At 37.3% G+C, this 22,506-nt stretch overlaps 1 protein-coding gene across 1 annotated transcript in view; it reads right to left on the reverse strand.

Annotated features, from left to right (window-relative positions):
* CFAP46 (cilia and flagella associated protein 46) overlaps positions 1-22,506 on the reverse strand; it is a 70,850-nt gene that overhangs the window by 24,509 nt on the left and 23,835 nt on the right. Inside the window, exons 19-35 of the mRNA XM_050975976.1 lie at positions 21,728-21,940; positions 20,326-20,530; positions 19,836-19,985; positions 18,930-19,037; positions 17,256-17,437; positions 14,951-15,082; positions 13,460-13,625; positions 10,675-10,759; positions 10,429-10,567; positions 9,711-9,894; positions 9,117-9,276; positions 6,691-6,881; positions 4,015-4,182; positions 3,513-3,661; positions 1,965-2,063; positions 1,670-1,703; positions 526-672 (exon numbers count right to left, since the gene is read on the reverse strand). Of these exons, the coding sequence (XP_050831933.1) occupies positions 526-672; positions 1,670-1,703; positions 1,965-2,063; positions 3,513-3,661; positions 4,015-4,182; positions 6,691-6,881; positions 9,117-9,276; positions 9,711-9,894; positions 10,429-10,567; positions 10,675-10,759; positions 13,460-13,625; positions 14,951-15,082; positions 17,256-17,437; positions 18,930-19,037; positions 19,836-19,985; positions 20,326-20,530; positions 21,728-21,940 (2,512 nt within the window). The remainder of the gene's footprint in view (positions 1-525; positions 673-1,669; positions 1,704-1,964; positions 2,064-3,512; positions 3,662-4,014; positions 4,183-6,690; positions 6,882-9,116; positions 9,277-9,710; positions 9,895-10,428; positions 10,568-10,674; positions 10,760-13,459; positions 13,626-14,950; positions 15,083-17,255; positions 17,438-18,929; positions 19,038-19,835; positions 19,986-20,325; positions 20,531-21,727; positions 21,941-22,506) is intronic.

Raw genomic sequence — 22,506 nt, forward strand, 5'->3', positions numbered from 1 at the left:
CCTTCATAATAATGAGATGATGTGAATCTGTCAGGTGGAACACTTATATGGACACTTATTTCAGATCTGCCATAATTCTAGGAAATAATTTCAGTTTTACCAAAAATTGCAGTAAATCCATAATGATGCTCAAAATTAAATAATCAGACCTTCAAAAAATCAAAATATTGAGAGGATGGGGCTAAATGCTCTCTCTCTCTTCTGAACAAACCTTGAACTTTTCCCACCTATTTAAACAAATAAGGTTGAACTATACCTACATCTCCCTAGGCTACTACAAAGCAGATGGAGATGCTGACACTACTTCAGAAATTTACATAACCTTCAGACAACTCCCACAAAGTTGGACTGAAATGCCATATATTTAAATGTATATATTATATATGTTGAAATGTAATAAGAAATTGGTTTGGGGTGGTGGGAGAAGGCTCGGCTTTGTAGTTTATTATTATTATTCTGATGAATAATTGAATTTTCCCTACACATGTTATTAGCGTTTCTTTTTCTATTTAATTTGTATTGTACCTGAGTTGCAGCATGGGCCTCGGAAAGCAGAAGCCTTGCTGGCTGATACAAGCCTAGCTGAATCAGTACTTCAGCTTTTTCAAGCCACAAGCGAGGAAAAGAAAGGGCACTCAGTCCTTTTCCTGTTACTGCATTTACCTCAAAACACTGAAAAAATTAAAGAAGTATTACATCTTCATAAACATCAAAAAACCTGGACAGAATACAAGTTGTTAACTGTGATATCCCACACCTCAGCTGTATTTGTATTTTCTAACTTCAAAATTTAACATTAGATAACAAGAACAACAGGTAGCTTATGAGATTTGGATTTTACAATCCTCAAAAGGCATTGAACTGGTAAATAGATACTATTTAAACAACTGTATGACAGATTAACTACTTCAGAAATGCTGCTGTCACAAAGTTGACTTTTGATAATAACTAAAACTAAAAGAGGAATATTATTTACAACAGCTAAAAGAGGTGATTTGAGAGGGATTAGTAATTAGAAAAACAATGCACAAGTATGGAAAAAATATACAAAGAGAGCAAAATGGTGTGATGACAATCCAGAAAGCATTGCCACAATAAAGAGCAAAGTGGAGGTAAGCGTTAAAGAATCAGTAAGTCAATTATCTCCCTAAAAAAGAGACAGGAAAGACAGAGCTGAAATACTTGCATGCCCTTAAAACAATATGTAAGCAGAAGCAAAACAGTACATGCTGATGTAATGCAGAAAGAAGAGAAAAAACAGAACAAAAGTGAACACAGTATCTTTTTTGCTTCTCAGTCTTTTTAATCCATTTGCATTAGTCCCCAAATCCATTTGTAGGAAAGTAGCTTCACTTTGTATGAATAAAGACTCCAATCTTGTTTCTCCTCGATATAAATAATATGCCAGGCAGACCTCAGCTTCAGATGATTGCTAGCAGAACTTTGATAGCATGCACTTTTCATTATTTTTGTGTTCATGTATTTCTCAAGTATTACCTGAAAACAAACTAGCAAGTGCATTTAAAAAAGGGGAAGAGTAACTTAGTATAGAAACTGAAGTAGAAATAAAAACCTTTTCCCTTGAAGTACGGAGATTCTCATTCCTACTACCATTAAGCTGAGCATTTTCAAATAGTACTTTTCTTTCTTCTGTCTTCATGCATACATTTTTTTCTTTTTTCAGTGAAATCTCTTGCCTACACCTAAATCACAAGAATGAAAAAGTAAACTCAAGTATATTTGAAAAAGAATTTCATAACAAAGTATTAGTGTGTAAGGAATCTTTACCATATACTACTCTGTAGATAAACACTAACCAAACATGCACAGAATTTTAGGGCAGAGCTAATATACCAAAGGTGTGTTCCAAGATCAATTTTTTCACTATTTTCCCTCAATAACACTTATCAACTGTAGGGAAAACCGTCCCAAATAAATACCCCCTCAGCAGTGAAAATACATACATTGCTTGCTCTAATTCACTAATGTATACGTCTCCAGCAGCTTTCTCGTGATACACAGATGCCTGACTCAGTTTTAAATCTGAGCATATCAGGGCAATTCTACAATTAAAAAGAAGAAATGTTTAAGAAACAATCTGAACCCTTCACAAATGTTGCTTCATATAAGCACATTATATATACATGGCACATATTCCCCATTTGCCAATCCTACCTCCTCGTGCCTTGATTAACACTGGCAATGACAAAGATTGTAAATAAAAGCAGGGAAAATTACCCATGGACAGAGGTCACAGAATCAAAGAATAGTTTGGGCTGGAAGGAACTTCTAAAGATATCTTATCCTGAGATGATCTTTGTGAAAGATGCCCTTGCATCCAATCGGACTTTGTCCAGGGATGGGACAGCCACCAGTAGCCCCAGTCTAGTCCATCAAACCTGTGTCACTCCAGCTTAATGGCAAAAATTAAGTACTGAAAGTATGAAAACATTTATATGGTTTCACAATAGCATGCAAACACCTCCACCCTGCCCCCCCATGTGTATGTGCTAATCTACTTTTCTGTCCTGATTGAAGAGTAATATGTTCCTACACATCTGTCTAATCATATATAGACATCAGGTCATAGATATATAAAATACCATGAAATAAACACAAGTACTGAGGAATCAACAAAAAAAAAAAAAAAAAAAAAAAAAAAAAAAAAAACCAAAAAACACCTGTCTGGCAAATCTTGGCTGAAAATAATTTCCTACCAGAAAGTCCCTTTTAGTCTTGTAAGAAAGCAACTCAGTAATCAATTGGCAGAGAAAGAGGTATATGTGCATACATGAATATCTACTCATCCAGTGGGATCAGTTTCAGGCATTTTAAACATTCATTATGTGGTACCTCATGAACCATCAGAAAATAAGCAAACAATTATTACTTTTGACTGTTACTAATTAGGCAAACATTACTTAATACCTATCAAAAAAGCATGATAAAATGCTTTAACTAAAACAGCAAGAATTTTCAATTGCATGCATATTAAATGCTTTTAAATCACAACTTTTAGGGGTTATCATCCATAAAAACCCCATAATTTTGGTCAAAAAGACAAATCTCTCTAAAAATGCACTTACCAGGGCAACTTCTTTGTGCCCTTATGGTGGAGAATTTATTTTTGATGCAAACAGGGAGCCTGCCTTTTGAATACTTAATAGATAAGACTTTCATAGAAATTTTCTTGACTTTGCTTTTTTCAGTTAGATGACAATAAGGCATTTCAAAAATTTTTCATATGAAAGTGGCGTAACTTCATAATCTCATATGCTTTCCACATGGGAGATGATTTTTTGTAACAAATGAATTTAGTGGCTTTAATCCCACAAACCTGTTCACCAAAATTCTATTAAAATGCATTTTAAAAGAAAGGAAAATAAATAAAAATCCATTACAAATATAAAACAGTAAGTCAAAAAAATTTTTGTTACTACTTGGTGAGATATTAATGGATGGTCCTGTCCATTCAGTTTCTCTTTTATTTAAAATAAATAAAGGATACAAACCGAAGGTGATAGAGATCAGACAGACTTCTACATTCCAGCACCTCACTAGCAATAACTTCAGCTAGCTGAAAGACTGGAAGAATCAAGTGGGGGCAAAAAATTTTCTGTAGTTCTTTTGATAAAAGGTCCATAAAATACAAAGTGCAAGTCTGAAATGAAATTTTTTAAAATTCAGTCAGTATAAACATAATTTTGTAGAAAATAAATTTGAAATTAATGACTACATCTTCACTTCCAAAATAAACCTGAAAAAAGACATAAAGAAACTTTCTAGCTGAAAGAGCAGCAGGGTACTCAGAAAGCTGGTAATTCTCAAGTTAGCTTCATTTCAGCACGCAGGGGACAGGCTAACACCTCAAATTATTAATGAATACTACAATACAAAAGTATTTGGGATAACTGTCTGAAAACACACAGACAGAAAAACTAAAATAAAACCATTTTCTGGTACTGATTTATTCCTAAATAGTAAATGCTCTAGATTGTTGAGGAGTATACTTACAGGTTTTGGGAAATTATCCCAGTGAATACCATAACTATTTGTTTTCTGTTTAAAAGTATCTCTGATTTCATTGGGACAGTCATACTGGGCCCATTCTTCCACATCTGCTGGTAAGTTATCAACTGATTCTTTCCCTTTAGGTTTCTCCTTTGAAACAGAAACTTCAACCTATAATAAAAACAAGAACACTTATGAGATCAAATTAACAATCCTATTGGTATTAAATATTCAGCTAAAAAATGAAAGCATTTGCTTAATGTCCTTTAAAGTTTTGTCAAATTTGGTGTGGTTTTGGGATCTCTAGACTGTGGGTTTTACAAAACAGCAGCATATAGACCAAGGCAACAAACAAAAGAAGAAGTATTTGTACATTCATGATGTCTCGAGACTGTGATCAAGAGTGGAGGAATGATCCACAGATTCACAGAGAAATTCTTCCCAAGTTAGGAGAGTTGGTACAGTAAAGCATCTGAATTATTCACCAAAGGACCCCAGGGAAACACCTCTAAAAAAAAGAGTGTTGTTTTAATTCCACAGAAAAGTGGGTCTTACTTGTTTATCTTTCTTTTTGTCCTTGTCTTTTTTAGGAGTTTTTGACTGCACTTTCTGATGACTTGTAGGTTGTGGAGTCTTTGAGAATGCTTTTGTAATAATCCCTGATGCTGACAATGACACCTAGATTATCAAATAATTACATTTAATTAATTTCAATTTGCAATATTAATAACAATAATAATCTCAGTTTCCAGTAATAGATATTATCCACTGCAAGTCAGTATCTACAGCTATTAACAATTGTCACATATCATAGTCTGCTTGCATAACAGTTTTCCTCAGTAAAATAACAATTTCACAGACTCCCGGATGCTTGAATTTTTTATACAAGCATGGCAATGCAACTAAGCAGCAGAACTGTCAAAAGACAAGATCATCCTTGGGATAAATACTGCACTACCTTTTTTTAACTTATATGGTTGAAAATGCAGTTCTTTTTTTCAAACCATTTGTCTAACTAGCTTTATTTTCTGCAAGGGATGAATTTTATAAGGAAGTAATCTGCAAGATGGCAGAGTCACTCTGTACTCTTTCTGGGTCAGTCTTTTACAATGCTACTACTGAACATTATATTTAAAAAAATTCTAAATATGTAAGCATTCAAAAGAATCAATCAAAACTTTCTCTGTACAAGTAGGAGCACAGATTATAATCTTACCTAAAATTAAAAAGAAACAAAAAAACCCCAACAACAAACAAAACCAAAACCAACTAAACAAAAAACCAACCAAACAACAACAACAGCAAAACAAACCCAAAAGCCACATTCATTTGAGAAGACTAATATGCTTTCCTGGAGGAATCAAGAGTAGAACACAAAATACGAAGCAAAAAGTAATGCTGGATACTCAAAGCAAAACAAAACTTCAAATTAAAGGTAACACATCTTTAAAAAGTCAGAGGCAGCTGATTTTTTCAGATAATTTTTTTAAGATCTTCTACTGACTTATTCTTGGAGTCCCAGTGTTAACTAAAGAGCCTGCTTTCAGGGGGATGTCTGCAGCCAGGTCTGCTGTACTTTGTCAGGCCAGAACAAGGTATCCTGAAGTACTTTAATTCCTTTAATACCACATGGTTATTTCTTTTCTCACAATCCTGTTCAGCTGTAAATATGATTCTTAGCATTACTATCAATATCTTACAACTGGCACTGATGGCAGCATCAACTCTAAGTTTTAGTTTTAATAGCTTATTCAAACAGTAGCACTCTCTTCAGGTAGTTTTTTTCCCTAGTAAGATGCACAGTCAAGCGCTGCGATATTAAAAGTTATGCTTGTGTAAATTTAAAAACGTCAATATTCCATTTTTACTTTGCAAATTCCTGTCTCACATCACATATTACACTGATTTTTATTTTATTTTAAATTCTTGCTCATAATTACCACAAATAAGTGGTAACAAGTTGCAGGCTTTCACTTCTAATTGGAGTAAAATTATATACAAGCCATAGCTTACCAATCTACTTGGTAGGTCCCAACTGAGACTGTTCCTACAACGATTTGCTGCATTACTATTATCAAGTACATATTAAGTAATTTCAAATATTTACTTTACTTAACATATAATGGTTTTCCTATGATCATTGCTGCGATTCTGAATAGCCATTTCAATTGGGCATGTCTACGAGAAGTGAAGTAGATTTGATTGATTTGAAATGCTCTAACTATGAAAAAGTAATTAGAGAAATCAATCAGCGAACACTGCCAGCCTCCACAATCCTGTTCAGTCAAATGACAGTCCTTTTGATTCCGTTTCATGAAGGTCCACCTTCAGAACTGACAGAAATCTCTTCAGTATGTATTCTGCCACAACTGAGATTCCTTAACAAGTTAAAAATATGAAATTTGAGAACCTATTGCACAAAACATGGACTCCTGAGAAACAATGGCCCACTGCTTTTACCCTTAGTGTCTCCTCTCCATTTTTCTGAGAGAAACAATTTTCTTGTTTAATCCTTAAACCTGAGAAAATACACTAACTGCACCATACAACAGAAAACTCTAAGGGCAGAGTTAAACACCAAAAGAATAGCTGCTACCATAATTACAGGAGGAAATGTGAAATATACTAGCCACATTATTATTATAACACAATACAACAAATAATCCCATACAATCTCACCTGCCAGATACGGATGATACAGGCATAGGCCATCAAACAGTGCTGCTGATGAAAAGAAGATCCATGACCAGAAAATAAAGCCATTAATGTCTGTGCTCTAAACAAAGCTTCCAGTTGTTTAATATTACTCAAATCTTCCAAATTCATTTGGGGTGTGGTACCATTTACTCCATTGTCCATCTCAGCATTTTCTGTAGGCAACAATTTTGGTATAGCATTGCTTTCTGCTAAAAAAACCCCAGCAAACACATGCTCACAGTGACAGCATTGCAAAAATGTATTTAAAAGTTAAAATTTCTGAATTGAAAATGAAAATATTTAGGGGGAAAAAAAGAAAAATTAAATCTATCTGCTAAATATGTTCTTGTTAAAGTGATGCAATGCTACTCGTACCATGTTTTTAATCGACAATGTAACAGTTCTGTATAATAAATTATGTAAGCCTGATAGAGAAATGAAATCCACAAAAGGCTGGACCAGATGATCTTCTGAGGTTCCTACCAACCTGGGCTGTTTTATATTTAAATCTAATTTCCCTTATTATATTACTTGAATTTCCACTAAGAGCTTTGCCAGGATAGTAATCATAAGCAAACTGGGGAATCTGGGTGGATTACAGAACTAATACAAAAACACGCTGCTGGGTTCAGAACTGGCTGGATGGCCAGTCCCAGAGGGCGGTGAATGGTGCTGCATCCAGCTGGCAGCACAGTCCCTCAGGGCTCTGTGCTGGGGCCAGTTCTGTTCAGTACCTTTACTGATGACATGGATGGATGAAGGGATTGAGTCTTTCACCAGAAAGTTTGCGGATAACACTGAGCTGGGATCGTGTGTTGATCTGCTGAAGGTAGGAGGGCTCTGCAGAGGGACCTGGACTGGTTGGATGGATGGGCTGAGTCTAACAGGATGAAGTTTAATAAATCCAAGTGCTGAGTACTGCATTTTGGCCCCAATAACCCCCTGCAGTGTTACAGGCTGTGGCTGGTCAGTGCCCAGGCACAGAGGGACCTGGGGGTGCTGGTGACAGCCGGCTGGACAAGAGCCAGCAGTGTGCCCTGGTGGCCAAGAAGGCCAATGGCCCCTGGCCAGTATCAGGAATAGTGTGGCCAGCAGGAGCAGGGAGGTCACTGTGCCCTGCCCTGGCACTGCTGAGGGCACACCTCGAGTGCTGTGTTCAGTTCTGGCCCCTCAGCTTGGGAAGGACTTTGGGTCACTTGAGTGTGTCCAGAGGAGGCTGGAGAGGGGCTGGGAACACAAACCCTGAGAGGAGCCCTGAGGGAGCTGGGGATGCTCAGCCTGGAGAGAAGGAGACTCAGGGGTGCCCCCATCACTCTCACAGCTCCTGTAAGGTGCCTGTGCTCAGCTGGGGCTGGGCTCTGTCTGCAGGCACTGACACAACCAGAGCTCACAGCCTCAGGCTGCACCAAGGGAAATACAGGCTGGATATCAGGGAAAAGGTTTTTTACAGAAAGGGTGATAAAGTTCTGGAATGGCTGCCTGGGGAGGTGGTGGAGTCCCCATCCCTGGGGGTGTTTAACAAAGCCTGGATGTGGCCCTGGGTGCCAGGGCTGAGTTGAGCTGTTGGGGCATGGGTTGGACTCAGTGATCCTGAAGGTCTCTTCCAACCCAGTGAGTCTGTGAATTCTATGAAAACTTAAATCACCATAGGACTGTTAAAAAACCCCAACAGAACCGCTAACAGAAAAGTATGAACAGAAGGTTGTTACTGTTACCGATCAACTGTGTGATAGAGACACTGCATATTTATCTTTCTCAATGAAAACACCAAGGGTACTTGTGTGATCCGTGTCGTCTTTCCACACAAAAAACCCCAGCAGAGCAGATGTTCACTAATACCACACAGGACAGTATGGTTCCAGAAATCAGATACCTTTTTTTCCCAAATGAATATTGGGGTATCCTATCAGAATAGATCACTAAGGTCATACCAGTAAAAGTGGATATTTGTGTGAAAGGAGCAAAGAATTTTTACAGTTACAAAGTACTTGAAGCCACACATTCCTTTGAAAGTCATTTTTGAAAAATCAATGCTAAGATAAAGCCAAGGAAAGGATAATGGACTTATCTTCCCAAATCTTGCCATAGAAACTATTTCCTTCAGTTTCACTGTCCCTCCCTGAGAACTCACTTGAAGCAAACTGTCCAGCACTGCTTTCTGGCAGCATCTCACGTCTCAGGAATCCCTGTGCCAGTATCTTACTACATCAAAGACTGAGGGTAATTCTCCATAGAATAACACAGAATTCACAGATAAACTGAACTTGCATTGAATAAATGACAGTAAGTGCACGAGAAAATATAAGCAAGCTTGTGCCATTCCTTTTGATAACTAAGCTGCAAATTTAAAATCTCACTTGTGTTTCCTGCTGAGAAATTGCTCTGAAGGAGAAACACCCATTACCTACCTTCCTCTTGTGAAGATGGCATAGGGAATTTCATACAAAGCAGAAGATCTACTGCCCACTGCAGAGGTTTAATAGCATCATTGAGGGGAAACTGATTACAATATAAGCATTCAGCAAATTCCATCAGGTAATCAACTCTCTGCCATTCATCTTCTTGTTTCTATAAAAGTAATAAAGGAGGAGTGAATTTGTATTTGTTTATATAAACCATCAAAATTATAATCTTAAATTTCATGTAGTCTTAACAGAAGCAAAAATAATAATTTGACATCAAGCAGTTTTATTGGCATCACATAATCAGAATTATGATAAATGGAATGTAACAGAAAACTCCACCACGAGTTAGATCTTTGTTTTATTTAAACCACTTACTACTCTTAGACATTTTCCTTTGGCAGAACTCAATGAAAATTCTCCTGGATATAAAGATTCAACCATAGAGAGTTTTCTTATTGAAGAGTAATCTCAAAGTCATAAAAAGCAATGGCCAAAAAGTATGTGGCCTCCCTACCCATTCAGGAACCTGCAGTCCCATGACTCACTTGAGAAACATCAGTCTATCAGCATGGGAACAAACAGCAAGAACTGACAAACCTGCAAAGCAAAGATTGCATTTTGGAAACAGCTTAACTGTCCAACAGTACTTCTGGAGACTGTTACCAAGTGTCGCCACACATGTGACAAGTAATCTTCACTTTCATGACTGGCTTTCTGAATTGCCATCATAAAATTGCATCCTGATCCTGCCCTCACTGTAGCCATAAGTTTGAAAATCAGGCTAGAAAAAAGATCAAACAAATTACAAATTACTTTCATCTGTACCTGTAAAGTTGTGAGTAAGACACATATAATAGCTCATATCTGTATAGTACCAAGATGCAAAGCTTATAAATTGGCATAAAAGGGCACGAAACCAACTCAGACAAGATTATATAAACAGTACCCTAGATAATTTTGTTTCCATTTAATGAAGAAGGGTTTGCAGTTAGGAAAACTAAAGTTTCTGCTATATAGCCACATTTCATGCATCTATTTGCTTGGGAAGTAAGATACCACTTTTATATAAGTTTTTTAAAAATAAAATTTACAAGTATTAAATTTACAAGTATTAGCAGATTAACGATAGGAAGCACTACCTACGTGTGTCTTTTTCATGGAAAAGACACAAGAATGTTTTGTGTTGTAAGGACAGGCTGCTCAAAAGTAATCATAATACTTTCCCAATGAATATAAAATGAAAAAATACTCAAAAGTTTTATACTTCTTAAGAACCAAAATGCTTATTTTAATAAAAATAAGTCAACTAGCTTACAGTTTGTGTCTTTTCTGAGGCAAAACTTGAACAGCTTCATCCAGGAGTTTCAGTGCTGCCTCCCAGTCAGCTTTATCAGCATAGATGTGGAATAACAGACCATATAAGGAGGTTCTTAATGTCAGATCTTCCTCAGCACCTTTGAAGTATGTTCAAATGATTTATTAATATACTGCAGAATTAGAATAAGTATTACAAAATACTGGGTTTTCATTTATTACCAGATCAACAGAAAGAAGAACATGCCTGGGAGAAAGCATCCAACTGATAACCCAATATTTTGAAAATCCTTTGTAATCCACTGATGCAAAGGACATGTATCTTTCTTTTCCTTAAAAAAAAAAAAACAAACAAAACAAATACATCAAAACACAAAAACCAAAACAAAACACAGAAAACCCCTTTATCTTTCAGTTAACATATTTCTCTAAGTATTACTGAGCTTTTGTTTTGTCTGTGAACCAGTCCATACAATTGATATGAATAGTAAGCTGTAACTTAAATAGTTCCTTGACCAGATGAAAGCTACAAGCATTTCTCCAGAGTGAGTCCTATACTACAAACCCCATACAAAAATAACCAGACTTAGTAATATTAAATTGCTTACACTCATTAAATAACATTAAATCCTGAAGTACTCTCAGTCACAGAGCAGCTGAGGCTGGCAGAGATCCTACAGAGCTGTCTGCCTAAAGCAGGCTCCACTCTTCACCTGTGAAAATTTGATTATCACAGTTCTCACCCAAAGGTCAAAGACCTGCTGTTTCCCTCTCCTCTACAGCACAATTCTGCATCTTCAAAGAGAAATTTACTGTCTTGTTTCTCAAATAGGTCCATATATGACACACTAACCATTAAATACATGTAGGATGATGCTAAGTTAACTAAGCTGTGGCCACATTTGGGTAAGTATTACATTAGCATCATCAAAGATTTATCAGATCTGGTATAATAAGCATTTACACCCATGAAGGCACAAAGATTGTCTAATTTAGTGGCATTCTACAATGGAGTGGCTGCACCAATGGACACGAAGTGCAGCTGTCACCCACCTGGATTTCTGTAAGGCCTTTGATGTGCTGGTCCATAACCTTGCTGCTGCTGAGTTGGAGATACAAGTTTGATGGTGGTGGATGGTTTGGTGGATGGACTGTTCGATGGACAAGAATTACAGTCACTGGCTCAGTGTCCTAATGGCTCAGTGTCCAGAGGAAACCAGTTACAAGTGGGATACCTCAAGGGATACCAATACCAGGGATACTGGAACCAATATTGTTCAAATCTTCCTTGCTGATACAGCAAGGATTGAGTACTGGACTGAGTGCACCCCCAGCAAATCTGCTGATGACACCAAGGTCAGGGGTGTGGTTGATTGATGACAGGGAAGGGATGTCACCTAGAGGGACTGACAAGCTCCATGAGTGGGCCCAAGGCAACCTTTAGAAGCTCAACAAGATCAAGTGCCAGGTCCTCCACCTGAGTTAGGGCAAACCCCTGTATCAGTGCAGCCCAGGAGATGAAACAAGAGCAGTCCTGTGGTGAAGGATAGGATTTGGGAGTACTGGTAGATGAGAATCTGGACATCTGCTGGTAGATCCTTCTCCAGATGTGACTGCATTTAAAAATTGACTAGTTATCCTGGTCAAGGATCACTGGAGATCAGTTCCTGCCTCTCACAATGGTTACTACAGTGTATATGTATTTTAAAAACTCAGTAACTCCAGAAATAATCAATTATAGAGCACTCTGTTAACAGGAATTTTTTTCCTTAACTGTTATCAGAAGTCACTCACTTCTAACTCATAAGAAGTACTAACATTTGCAGACAAAAAATACCTATGCTACCTGTAACTGTAAATTTTCATTATCTAGATAAAAATTACTTCTTAATACCACTTATTAAGGATTCACTCTGAAATTATGCTGTGGTGGAGAGTTAACCATACACACACAATTAAGTATTCCTTTTTACTGGTTTTAAAGGTATCTCTACAAATAACAAACTTTAGGCCTGTGTCTACGGGCAATTACCATTATGCATCTAAACACTGTCAAAGTTCCATTAAACTCACAATTATCACTGTGCTTTTAAGTAAACATTGTACTCATCACTTCCTACACACAGGCCAGTCACCATCACTGATTATTTGTGATTTATACGGCTTGATGAGAAATCAAAATAAAGGTTTCTATTCTTGTATGATCCCACTTGACCTGAGATGCAGACCCAGTTTGTATCACTAAACTTGGATGCAAAAGTCATCGACAATTGTGCCCATGGAAATATACAGGAAAACTCACAGCAGCTCCACTGACATGTAAATCAAACCAAGAAAGAGAAATGGATAAGCTCTGTGGAGTTTTAAAGTAAGAAAAGTTATAAATGTGCACGAAGTTTCAGTGTGCAGAAGAAATTCCACCTGGTGAGATGTGTTATATCACACACATCACCTGCATACTGTTTCAAGAGGATAACTTCTTTGGAATACACATGCTGCTCATAATCAACAAGTATTTAATTTTATCACAAATTTCCAACACAGTCTAAATTTTGACTCCTTCCTACTGCCAAAGTCCCAAACAGTCTGTTAAAAACCTGAAGACATGGAAAGCAAAACTTCCTTTTTGCAGGTAGAAAAAATTTAAGTCTGCAGGTGGGAGAAACCTTAACTCAGTAACTTTTTTTTCCCTGAGTTAGTGTTTTAGGATCTGTTATCATACTTTCCAAATCTATTATCATACTTGCCAGAAGTGGCTTCTAAAAATTCTTTTTTGTAAGCTTCATGAAGTGAAACACTATAGTGGAAATCAGACAGCAAATTACTTTGCAGAAAATTGTTGAGAGTTTGACAACTGCCCAAAACCAAAAGCATCACCAAAGGGAATACAAGAGTATGTGACTGCGGGTAAGAAACCAGAAATGTGTCTATGACAAATAAGTCACTTTTGCCTCTTAGGAAAAGTATCTTGAAGTTTCTTTACCATCAGCACCAATCACTAAAAACGAGCAATACCTATTAGAAATTCTCACCTGTTTGTTTTTAGATTCTGCTTTAATTATGTTCTTAAGAATGATTTTGGTAGGTTCTTTAAACTGTTCTCGGTCATGTGGTGAGCCTAGCAAAGGTAAAGCTGCATTCCAAAAGTGTGCAGCTGCAAACATTACAAGGGAATAATTTCCAGCTTCACCTGCATGCCTGAAGAAAGGGAAATAGAACTTCATTAGGAAGAACAGCCACACTTAAGCTATAATAAAGAATTTTACTTTTAGGAACATTTGGGTTTAGCTGATCTATGGATCACCTCAGCGATGAGGTCTTAGCATAAGAGCTTCATAGAAAAGCTATTTTCCATTTTTGTATACCAAACAATTTACCACACTCAGCAGAACTAGGAATAAATAAGTAGCATATTAATGATAATATTAATTTTACTGTATTTCTACATAATCTTAGCTCAAGAGCCTTCATTTAAACAATAGCAGAAGCCTCCTCAAGATGTTCTCGTTGGAATAATGTACTTTATTTGGCTTCCTTATAACGTCAATTTCTCATTCCAAAAAAACATTAAAAAATAAAACATAAGAATTATTACTGTACTGTGGATTTTGCTTAGCACAGTACCACTGTAACACAAGAATAGGGCTCAAATGCCACTAGCTGCATTCAAATTGCTTTGAAAATATTTCTGCAAAAGATACTTTGAATTAATAGAAGTTAATAATCCTCCACATTGTGACACAAACAGTACTCATCTGAGTGAGAATAAAGCTTGGCATTTTAGTGAAAAATTACAGATTGATGTAAACACCAATTGAATAGTGTTACTGATTTTAAAAAAGTACTTTTCTGAAACTGTCTATATGATCACCCTCTGAACAGCACTCTTTAAATCACATTTAGACTGCTGTATCCAGCTCTAGGCCACCCAATACATGCCAGACATGGAGAAACCACAAGGAGCTCAGGGAAGCTCCAAGATGATCCAAGGACTGGACTGCACTTGCCTTGAGAAGAGGGCTGGTTGAAGAGGTGGCTTTAGGAGTCCTAACAAGGGGAAGTTTCTCAATAACCTGACAAAGTTATTGAGAAGCAACAGCCAGGCCTTCCCAGTGAATGGCAGGACAAGCAAGAACAGGCATCAGTTACAACGAGAAAGGTTCAGAAATGTCCCCCAGGGGTACAACCACACAGGGGAGCAGGTTCTTCACAGAAGCTGCTGAAAACCTGAGGTTTTCACAGCCAGGAAAACCCTGGGTAAAGCCCTGGACTGGCTCTGCTTTGAGCAGGAGTCTGATCCCTTCTGAGGATGGTATGATTCTCTGACACTACAAAGTCAGCTATGTGGAAAGTAGTTGATAAATTTACTGAAGTGCAAAAATCTGTCAAATCCTTTGTTAAAGATTTCAACTCGCAATTATGTTGATTTTTATCAGTCTTGGGAGAAAAAATGATGATCATCGAAACAGTAACTAAATTTTAGATCTGTTTTATGTAAGTTTTCTCTCAAAAGAAAACGTTACCTGGCACTCTGAACAAAGGTTTTCGATGCTGCTACACGCAGATGTTTTCTTCCAGATAAATTCTCCATTATGCTCTTTCCTTGTATACAGGCCGCAACGCTTAACATTTCTTGTCTCACCCTGTTACCAAGCCTGCATAAAGGCAAATATTTCAAGAAGTGCTAAGTTTTACAGGCTAAGATCATACCAATTCCTAGCAATGGTGTATTCAAGTTGCTTCTATATAGATGTCCCTTGCTTAGGAAGTTCCAAATCCTTTTATTGAGTTTTCTTTTAAAAATAACTGTGAAAATAACTGAAAATAACTGTGAAATCAGATTTTAAAAACCTATTACCTATATTCAGAAAAAAGAACATAGATTTGTCATTTTCTCCATATTTTTCACTATTGTACATCAAAAAAAAAAAAATGGTCTAAGTCAAACACATACACCAAGCAATTAAAAACAGAAATCAGGAAAATGAGACAATTTTTGATACTTTATTTTGAGATTTGTCATGCTTGTGTCTGGTAAAGTATTCCCAGGGCTCTGGAGAAATTGATATGGATCCCACTCCACTACATGTAGAAGAAAAGAACATAGATTTCAGTTCCAGAGTTAATCAGTTAAAAACTTATACAGAAATAAATTGATACCATTGGTTAATGCCATCGATTAATAGCAACTTCGTAAGAAGAGCATAACTACGATTTGCAGGAGTTTTCAGCGTCCCGGCTCCCGAGCGCGGCAGCGCGGAGAGCGCAGGGGGGGGCGCTGCCCACGAGAGGGCGCCGTGGCACAGCAGGAGCCGAGCCGGGCACAGCCCCGCGCGGAGCTCGGAGAGACTGCCCGGTTCCCTGAGCCGAGCCGGTCAGTTCGGCCTCCGGCCGCCCTGGGTACAGCCCCGCGCGGAGCTCGGAGAGACTGCCCGGTTCCCTGAGCCGAGCCGGTCAGCCCCGGGCACAGCCCCGCGCGGAGCTCGGAGAGACTGCCCTGTTCCCTGAGCCGAGCCGGTCAGTTCGGCCTCCGGCCGCCCTGGGCACAGCCCCGCGCGGAGCTCGGAGAGACTGCCCGGTTCCCTGAGCCGAGCCGGTCAGCCCTGGGCACAGCACCATGCGGAGCTCGGAGAGACTGCCCGGTTCCCTGAGCCGAGCCGGTCAGCCCCGGGCACAGCCCCGCGCGGAGCTCGGAGAGACTGCCCGGTTCCCTGAGCCGAGCCGGTCAGTTCGGCCTCCGCCCGCCCCGGGTACAGCCCCGCGCGGAGCTCGGAGAGACTGCCCTGTGCTCTGAACAGCACTGACAGCGCACGACTGCACCATCAAACACCTCGTCCTTCAACAGTTATTGCTACCTGTGAAGCAAGTAGTCTCTGAATTTCCGTGAAGTTCTGAAACGATCTATTTAAGATAACTTACTGGGTTTTACGTGTTTTTAAACCCATGTAGAAAACAACTAGGAGTTTCAAGGGAACAGAATACTGTTTTTGTGAGTTCAATTATTTTGCAGAGAAAAAAATGAACACTATATTGTATCTGAAATCTTTCACATGTTTACTTCAAACCTCCTACATTCAGAAAAACTGCTATTAAATGGAGTTGATTCTTTCCTCTTTGGATAAAATTAAATTCTACTTTTGGAGGAAATTATTTTTCGAAATAGAGGGCTCAAAGGGTATCACTTTTTTTATAATAAAGGACTCCACCAATAGATCCATTTATATATATATATATTTTTTTTAAAGCCAAGTTTCAAAATATCAGTAAACTAAGAGACTGGGCTTTTAAAGGAATTAGTTACATTTGTATTGTACCCACATGCATAGGGGGAAATTTAGTACTGTCAGACTACCTGACAGCAAAGCCTGGAATACAGGAACTGCTCATATCTTTCATCACCCCAGCTTCAACTTGGTCCACGACCTACACAGCCCTTCAGTGTACTAGAGCCAGAGGAGCACTGAAAGCAATTTCTTTATCAAAAGAAGTAGAATCAGCTATTTTCTGCTTAGAGATTATAAAAGAGTCGAAATACTATGATTGCCAGACATCATTTCAGAGCAGCAGTGCTCCTGGAAGACACCCAAACACAGAGATGTACAAGCTTCTGACTCCCTTGGATAGCAAGCTTCCTCTATTGGAAAGGGGTCCAGAGCCACGGTCTGGATCTCCCACTGCCTTTCACTTTCATTTTCATCTGTAGCTGCACAATTTTTTTGGAAAAAAGATTCTTCCATTTTGTTTGTGACCAGACACATTTACCCTCTTTACTTTCTTAAAACTTACTTCAAGTACATTACCATATCATAGGAAATTCTATGTACTTACATGCGATATTTCTTAATATTTCTATTGAGGACAAAATTATCATCTGATTCCAAGATCCTTTTGGAACAAGTCATCACTCTTTTATAGTCTTGTGATACATATGCAAAATATGTAAGTCGTGTCAGTGTCTGCAATTCCACTAAGGAATCTGACCAACTGCATTCTAAAGCCAGATCCAGTAACTAGGATTAAAAAAAAAAAGGTATAAATTAAAGGTTTTTCTATGCTTTTTTTTAACAACCTACCTGGGCATGGAACAAGTATATGATAAAGCCATCTAGAAAATGAAAGAGCAACAAGTACAATCAAAATATGCAATAGAGAGGCCTCGTTCACCATGTAGTAAGTATTGACACAGTGTGTGCAAATCCAGGTATAATTGTACATGCCTTCTGGCCAGAAGTGTCTGTCAGGACTTGTTCTGTGTCCTCATCTTTCAGAAACCAGGGGAATAAGACTTTCAAAACTCAGAGCCCATTTTAGTTAAGCCAAAAGTAAGAATGGGACATAGAAGCGGTTTTGCAACAACCAGTAACTGTCATAAGAAGTTGCTGTGTGCTGTTACATATGGGGCAGCTCGGGAGAGCTTGGGCTCTTAATAATCTTAGAGGTCTTTTCCAATCTAAACATACATACACACACATAGACAGAGATAGTTACAGACAGTTTCATATACAATTTCTTTATAGGATCTAAATGTTTTCATTTCATTTCTTTTGTACATGTCAAAGGTCCTCCTTTTTAGGATAATGGTAATTATTAATTAATTGGTCCAAACGAAGATACTACAACACTGCTATACAAAACTATGCCAGTGAAGTGATAGCTAAAGTCAACTCATAATATTTGACATAAATCTGTACACCAACTAGAATTAGATACCTATTTATTCCTAAGGACCCAGTTCCTAGTTGTCAATAATAGTTGGTGGTTGTCCTGCCAACCTGCTCGTTTTATTTTACAGTCAGTCAATAGTAACCAAGTGTAGTTGTGCTCTACCTTGCAACTGTCAAAAGAAAATTCACTCTAATGTGAAGTTTTCTGTTGAAATGTTGAATGCTTCTAATACAAACCCAAACCTCCCTAAAACCACCTGAAGAGGCTGGAGCCAGGGAGGTGTCAGTGTCTTTTCCCAGGTAACAAGCGACAGGACAAGAGGAAACAGCCTCAAGTCGCACCAGGGGAGGTTTAGGTTGGATACTGGGAAAATTCCTTCACTGAAAGGGAGTCCCCATCCCAGGACGAATTTAAAACTTGTGTGGATGTGGCACTTGGTGACCTTGGCAGCTCTGGGGCAACAGCTGGACCCCGTGGTCTCAGAGGGCTTTTCTAACCTAAACAACTTAAGCTTCTATTAAGTTTTCTCCACAAAAAAAAAGAAAGGTTAGAAGTATGGTTCTGTGCAGAATTCACCTGAACCTGTTATGCTCATTTCACCGTTACTGACACAATCTGCTACAGCAACATAAGCATAAACAGAATATTTACATTCTAATGGTATCTGGTCTTTGGATAAATAAAAACCTCCTGTCACAAAAATCTCCTTCCTGTCATAAATATTTAATCTCTTGGTTTAAGAAAATAATTTAAATTCCATTTAAATTGAATTTGAAATAGAATTCATAGTACACAATTTCTTAAAACTCAAGAGCTTATAAAATAAACCCTAAATACCTGAGATAAGCTAGGACAAGTGAAATCCATGAGACCCAAGCCATTACATGAATACATTTCCAGACCAACAAGAATTCTTGCCAGAGGATTTTGTACTCCATCATTATTCTAAGCAGAAATAAAAAAAAAAATCACATTCAGAGATTTTTTTTTTGCAGGTTAATATTATTAAGAGCAATAATTGAGATGAAATAATAATAATAATAATAATAATAATAATAATAATAATAATAATAATAATAATAATAATAATAATAATAATAATAATAATAATAATAATAATAATAATAATAATGTTTTATAACCTCAATTTGCTCTGAGCAATTCCTGCTCTCTACTGTGTCCTTAAAATGGCTGGGTTTTTGTCTTTATATATTTTTAATTAACACTGTGAACTCTGAACTACTAGTTTCAATACTAAAATCCCATATCAACAATGCAATGAAGGCAAATTTCATATGTCATTGTGGGTTTCCAGTATAAAATAAAAATATAAGAATTAAATATGTCTTTCAAGCTTACTAGGTCAATAATGTGTATATATATAAAGAGGCCATAGTAAATGTTGACATTACTATGGCTGATTTTTCTTAACACTTTAAACGCAGCCATTTTATTATTTTACATTTGTGAATTCAAAATAAATTTTGCTCAACAGTCACCACACGACAAACATCACCCCGGCAGCTAAGAGCATAAGGAAGAGCTAAGAAATGTAGACTCACTGCTATAAACAATGTGAAAAATTTGCTGTGTTCTGTGTTCAGACAAAATTTATTTTTACATTATGTTCACATATACAGAAGAAGGTGTACCTTGGTAATTTCAATCATTATTAAATGAATTTATGAATTTAACTTTTCTTTGTAAAGTTTCAAATTGTGCAGGATTTCAGGGAAATCATACCTCCCCCCGAGTCCCAAGCTGATGTCTGATCTGCTGCTGATTTAATTGCTTTGCTTTCACCCAGGTAGCAATGATCTGTTGCTGTGCAGCAATAGAGATTTTTTCATTAGGTTTTGTTCCAGTCATTGCCTTTAGGGCAAATTCACAAATCTAAACACCAAAAAGAGAAAAAAAAAGTGAAATACAGGAGAATGTGGAAAGCTTCTTGTATGGAACATGCTATCCATTAGTTATTTTTAGATTATTGCACATGCATCTCTAAGCTAACATCTGCTTTAAGCCAACCCAAGGCAAACAGAAGTTACAGTCCCCAGCCCCAAGTTGGTAAGGAGCTCCAGTGTGCATTTGGGGAGGATTTGTGGTGACAGAAACTGTAAAAGAAGGGAGCTTTTTTAAAAAAAAACTTCTACTCTTGAATTTAGAGGAATTCATTCTGCTGTAATATATGACAACAGAATGAAAGGGACTACAAAATATCAGGGGTTTGCACCTCTAAGGCAGCTTTGATATCAGGAAATCCACTAGGATCTACTGAAAAAGACTGGATTATATTTTCTTTTTCCTTTGCTGCAGCTTTTCTGCTACTCTCTACTGCTGTATCTTCTATCTTCTCAGCAGGTTTTGACTTCGGGATCCAAGAAATGATTAGGCCTCGAGCCAAAGCATTACATAACATCAGTAAAATTTCAGTACTTCTGTAGAAGAAAACAAAAATCAGAAGTGCTTACTGCATCAGATCAAAATAAAAAGGCAGGAATAAAGTTATTGATTTCAAGAAGTAAGCATTACTTGAAAGTCTAGCTTTTTCATAGAAATCAAAATTATGGATATTACCCAAAAACATCTGCCTGCTGGTAAAGCAGTTTAATGATTTAAACTACAAAACCCAGAATTAATTTTCGGTTAACATCAATTTTTCTCATTTGAAAACAGGAACTATTTTCTAAAAAGGTACCCTAAACCAAGCCCTTCACATTTTTTATGGTTATCATGCCAATCCAGGGCCAAGCTGAAATTTTTGTGTTTCAGAAAACATGAACCTAATTATATCTAAGAGATTATTGCTAGTACATATTGATGTAAGTATCAAAATAAATAAGCAGGTATTACCAGTCTTCACCTCTGCCCAAACAGAAATCTTAATTTTATTCCCCAGTACTGTTAGAAGACCACCACTGTCTCTGGTGGTGTCTTTGCTGCTGGTCGTTACTCTGCCCAGTGGTGAGGTCACTCCCAACGAAGTTCCAAAATATCTGGGAATTTGTCCTGTAGTCAGACTTTGACTAGAGTATCTACTCCACAATGGTTGATCATTCTCCCATTGCATTTACTGCAGAACAGGATTTCTCTAAACCACTGTGGAATCCATGTTCCCATTTTCGTGGTCTACTAATGAGCACATTCTCTTTATTTCTTTTGTTTTCTATTTTTTCATATTTCAGAACCAGTAGTAACCAGCTTACACTGGTTAGAACTATTTGCAACGAAATATCTTTATAAAATAATTCAAGATCAGAGAACTGACAGCAAGCAAATGCATGTTGAGCTGTCGTGCAAATTCAGAGTCTCAGAGAATTTTCCCAATTTTCTAACTTAACAAAATGCTATTCTGCATGCACATGTTGCTATTCTACACTGAAGGGAAAGTAATATTTATTGGTCTGAAGTTAGCATGGCTTACAGTGTATAGTAGCAAAGAACAAACAGAAAGGATTAACATGTAATTTTCACAATTCATCTCCTGAGCTACTCTATAGATCCCAAGACTCCTTCACTGCCAATGAAAGCCAGCAATAAATATTTCACAGCACAAAGTGACTTTTGATGTTTGCAATAATATTTTCTGTGTTCTAGAAAAAAGAGCATGTTCATATCCAAACATCTCAATTTACCCATTGTGCCCAACAGTCTTGATGGCTCGAAGAAGAGTCTGCAGATACTCAATGATGTCCCTCTGTCTTCCTGAAGAAATCACATGTCTGTTATAATTTAAGACATACACCACAGCATTGTGAACAATCCAGGCTTCATTCAATTCTTCTCCTATTTCAGCTGCACGTTTGAAGTTTTCCATGGCATAATGAGATAAGTTGTCTATCCATAAACTATAAAATTAGTATAAAGAAGCTGTTATTCCAAAGAAGGAGGAAGGAATTCTATCATAAGGTTATAAATATGCAGTACTACCAGCAACAAGAACAAAAATTTAATTACTTTTCAGTTGCATTTATTAAGTTCTCATCCACTGACTTAAATTTTACTTCAATGAGAAGATGGTTCAGAAAAGGAAGTACTACCAACATAAAATGACTAGTCTCTGACATTCAAATGCTATTAGCTTAAAAACCAGTGTCTATGGTTCACGTTTCATCCACATGTGCAGGTTTTTCAAATGCGTGTGTGAATCCACCCATCAGTGCTAGAAATCAAATAACCATGCCAAGTCTCTACTTGAACATAGGTATGAGTGAGGTATGCCATCTGAGAGTTAAGGACACATCTTTTTTACTCAAAACTGCATGTGTTTTTGCACTCAAAGACATTTCCAGGTGCTTTGAAATGCTGTAATAGTTTTAAATAGAAGAACATTTTCTTCACAGTCAATGCAGTAACTTTCAATAAATTTATTTTCTCTTTTTATTATCAAAATGTACAATTACTTTGAAAAAAC

Source organism: Serinus canaria, chromosome 6, assembly GCF_022539315.1.
Source record: "Serinus canaria isolate serCan28SL12 chromosome 6, serCan2020, whole genome shotgun sequence".
NCBI classification, from domain to species: domain Eukaryota; kingdom Metazoa; phylum Chordata; class Aves; order Passeriformes; family Fringillidae; genus Serinus; species Serinus canaria.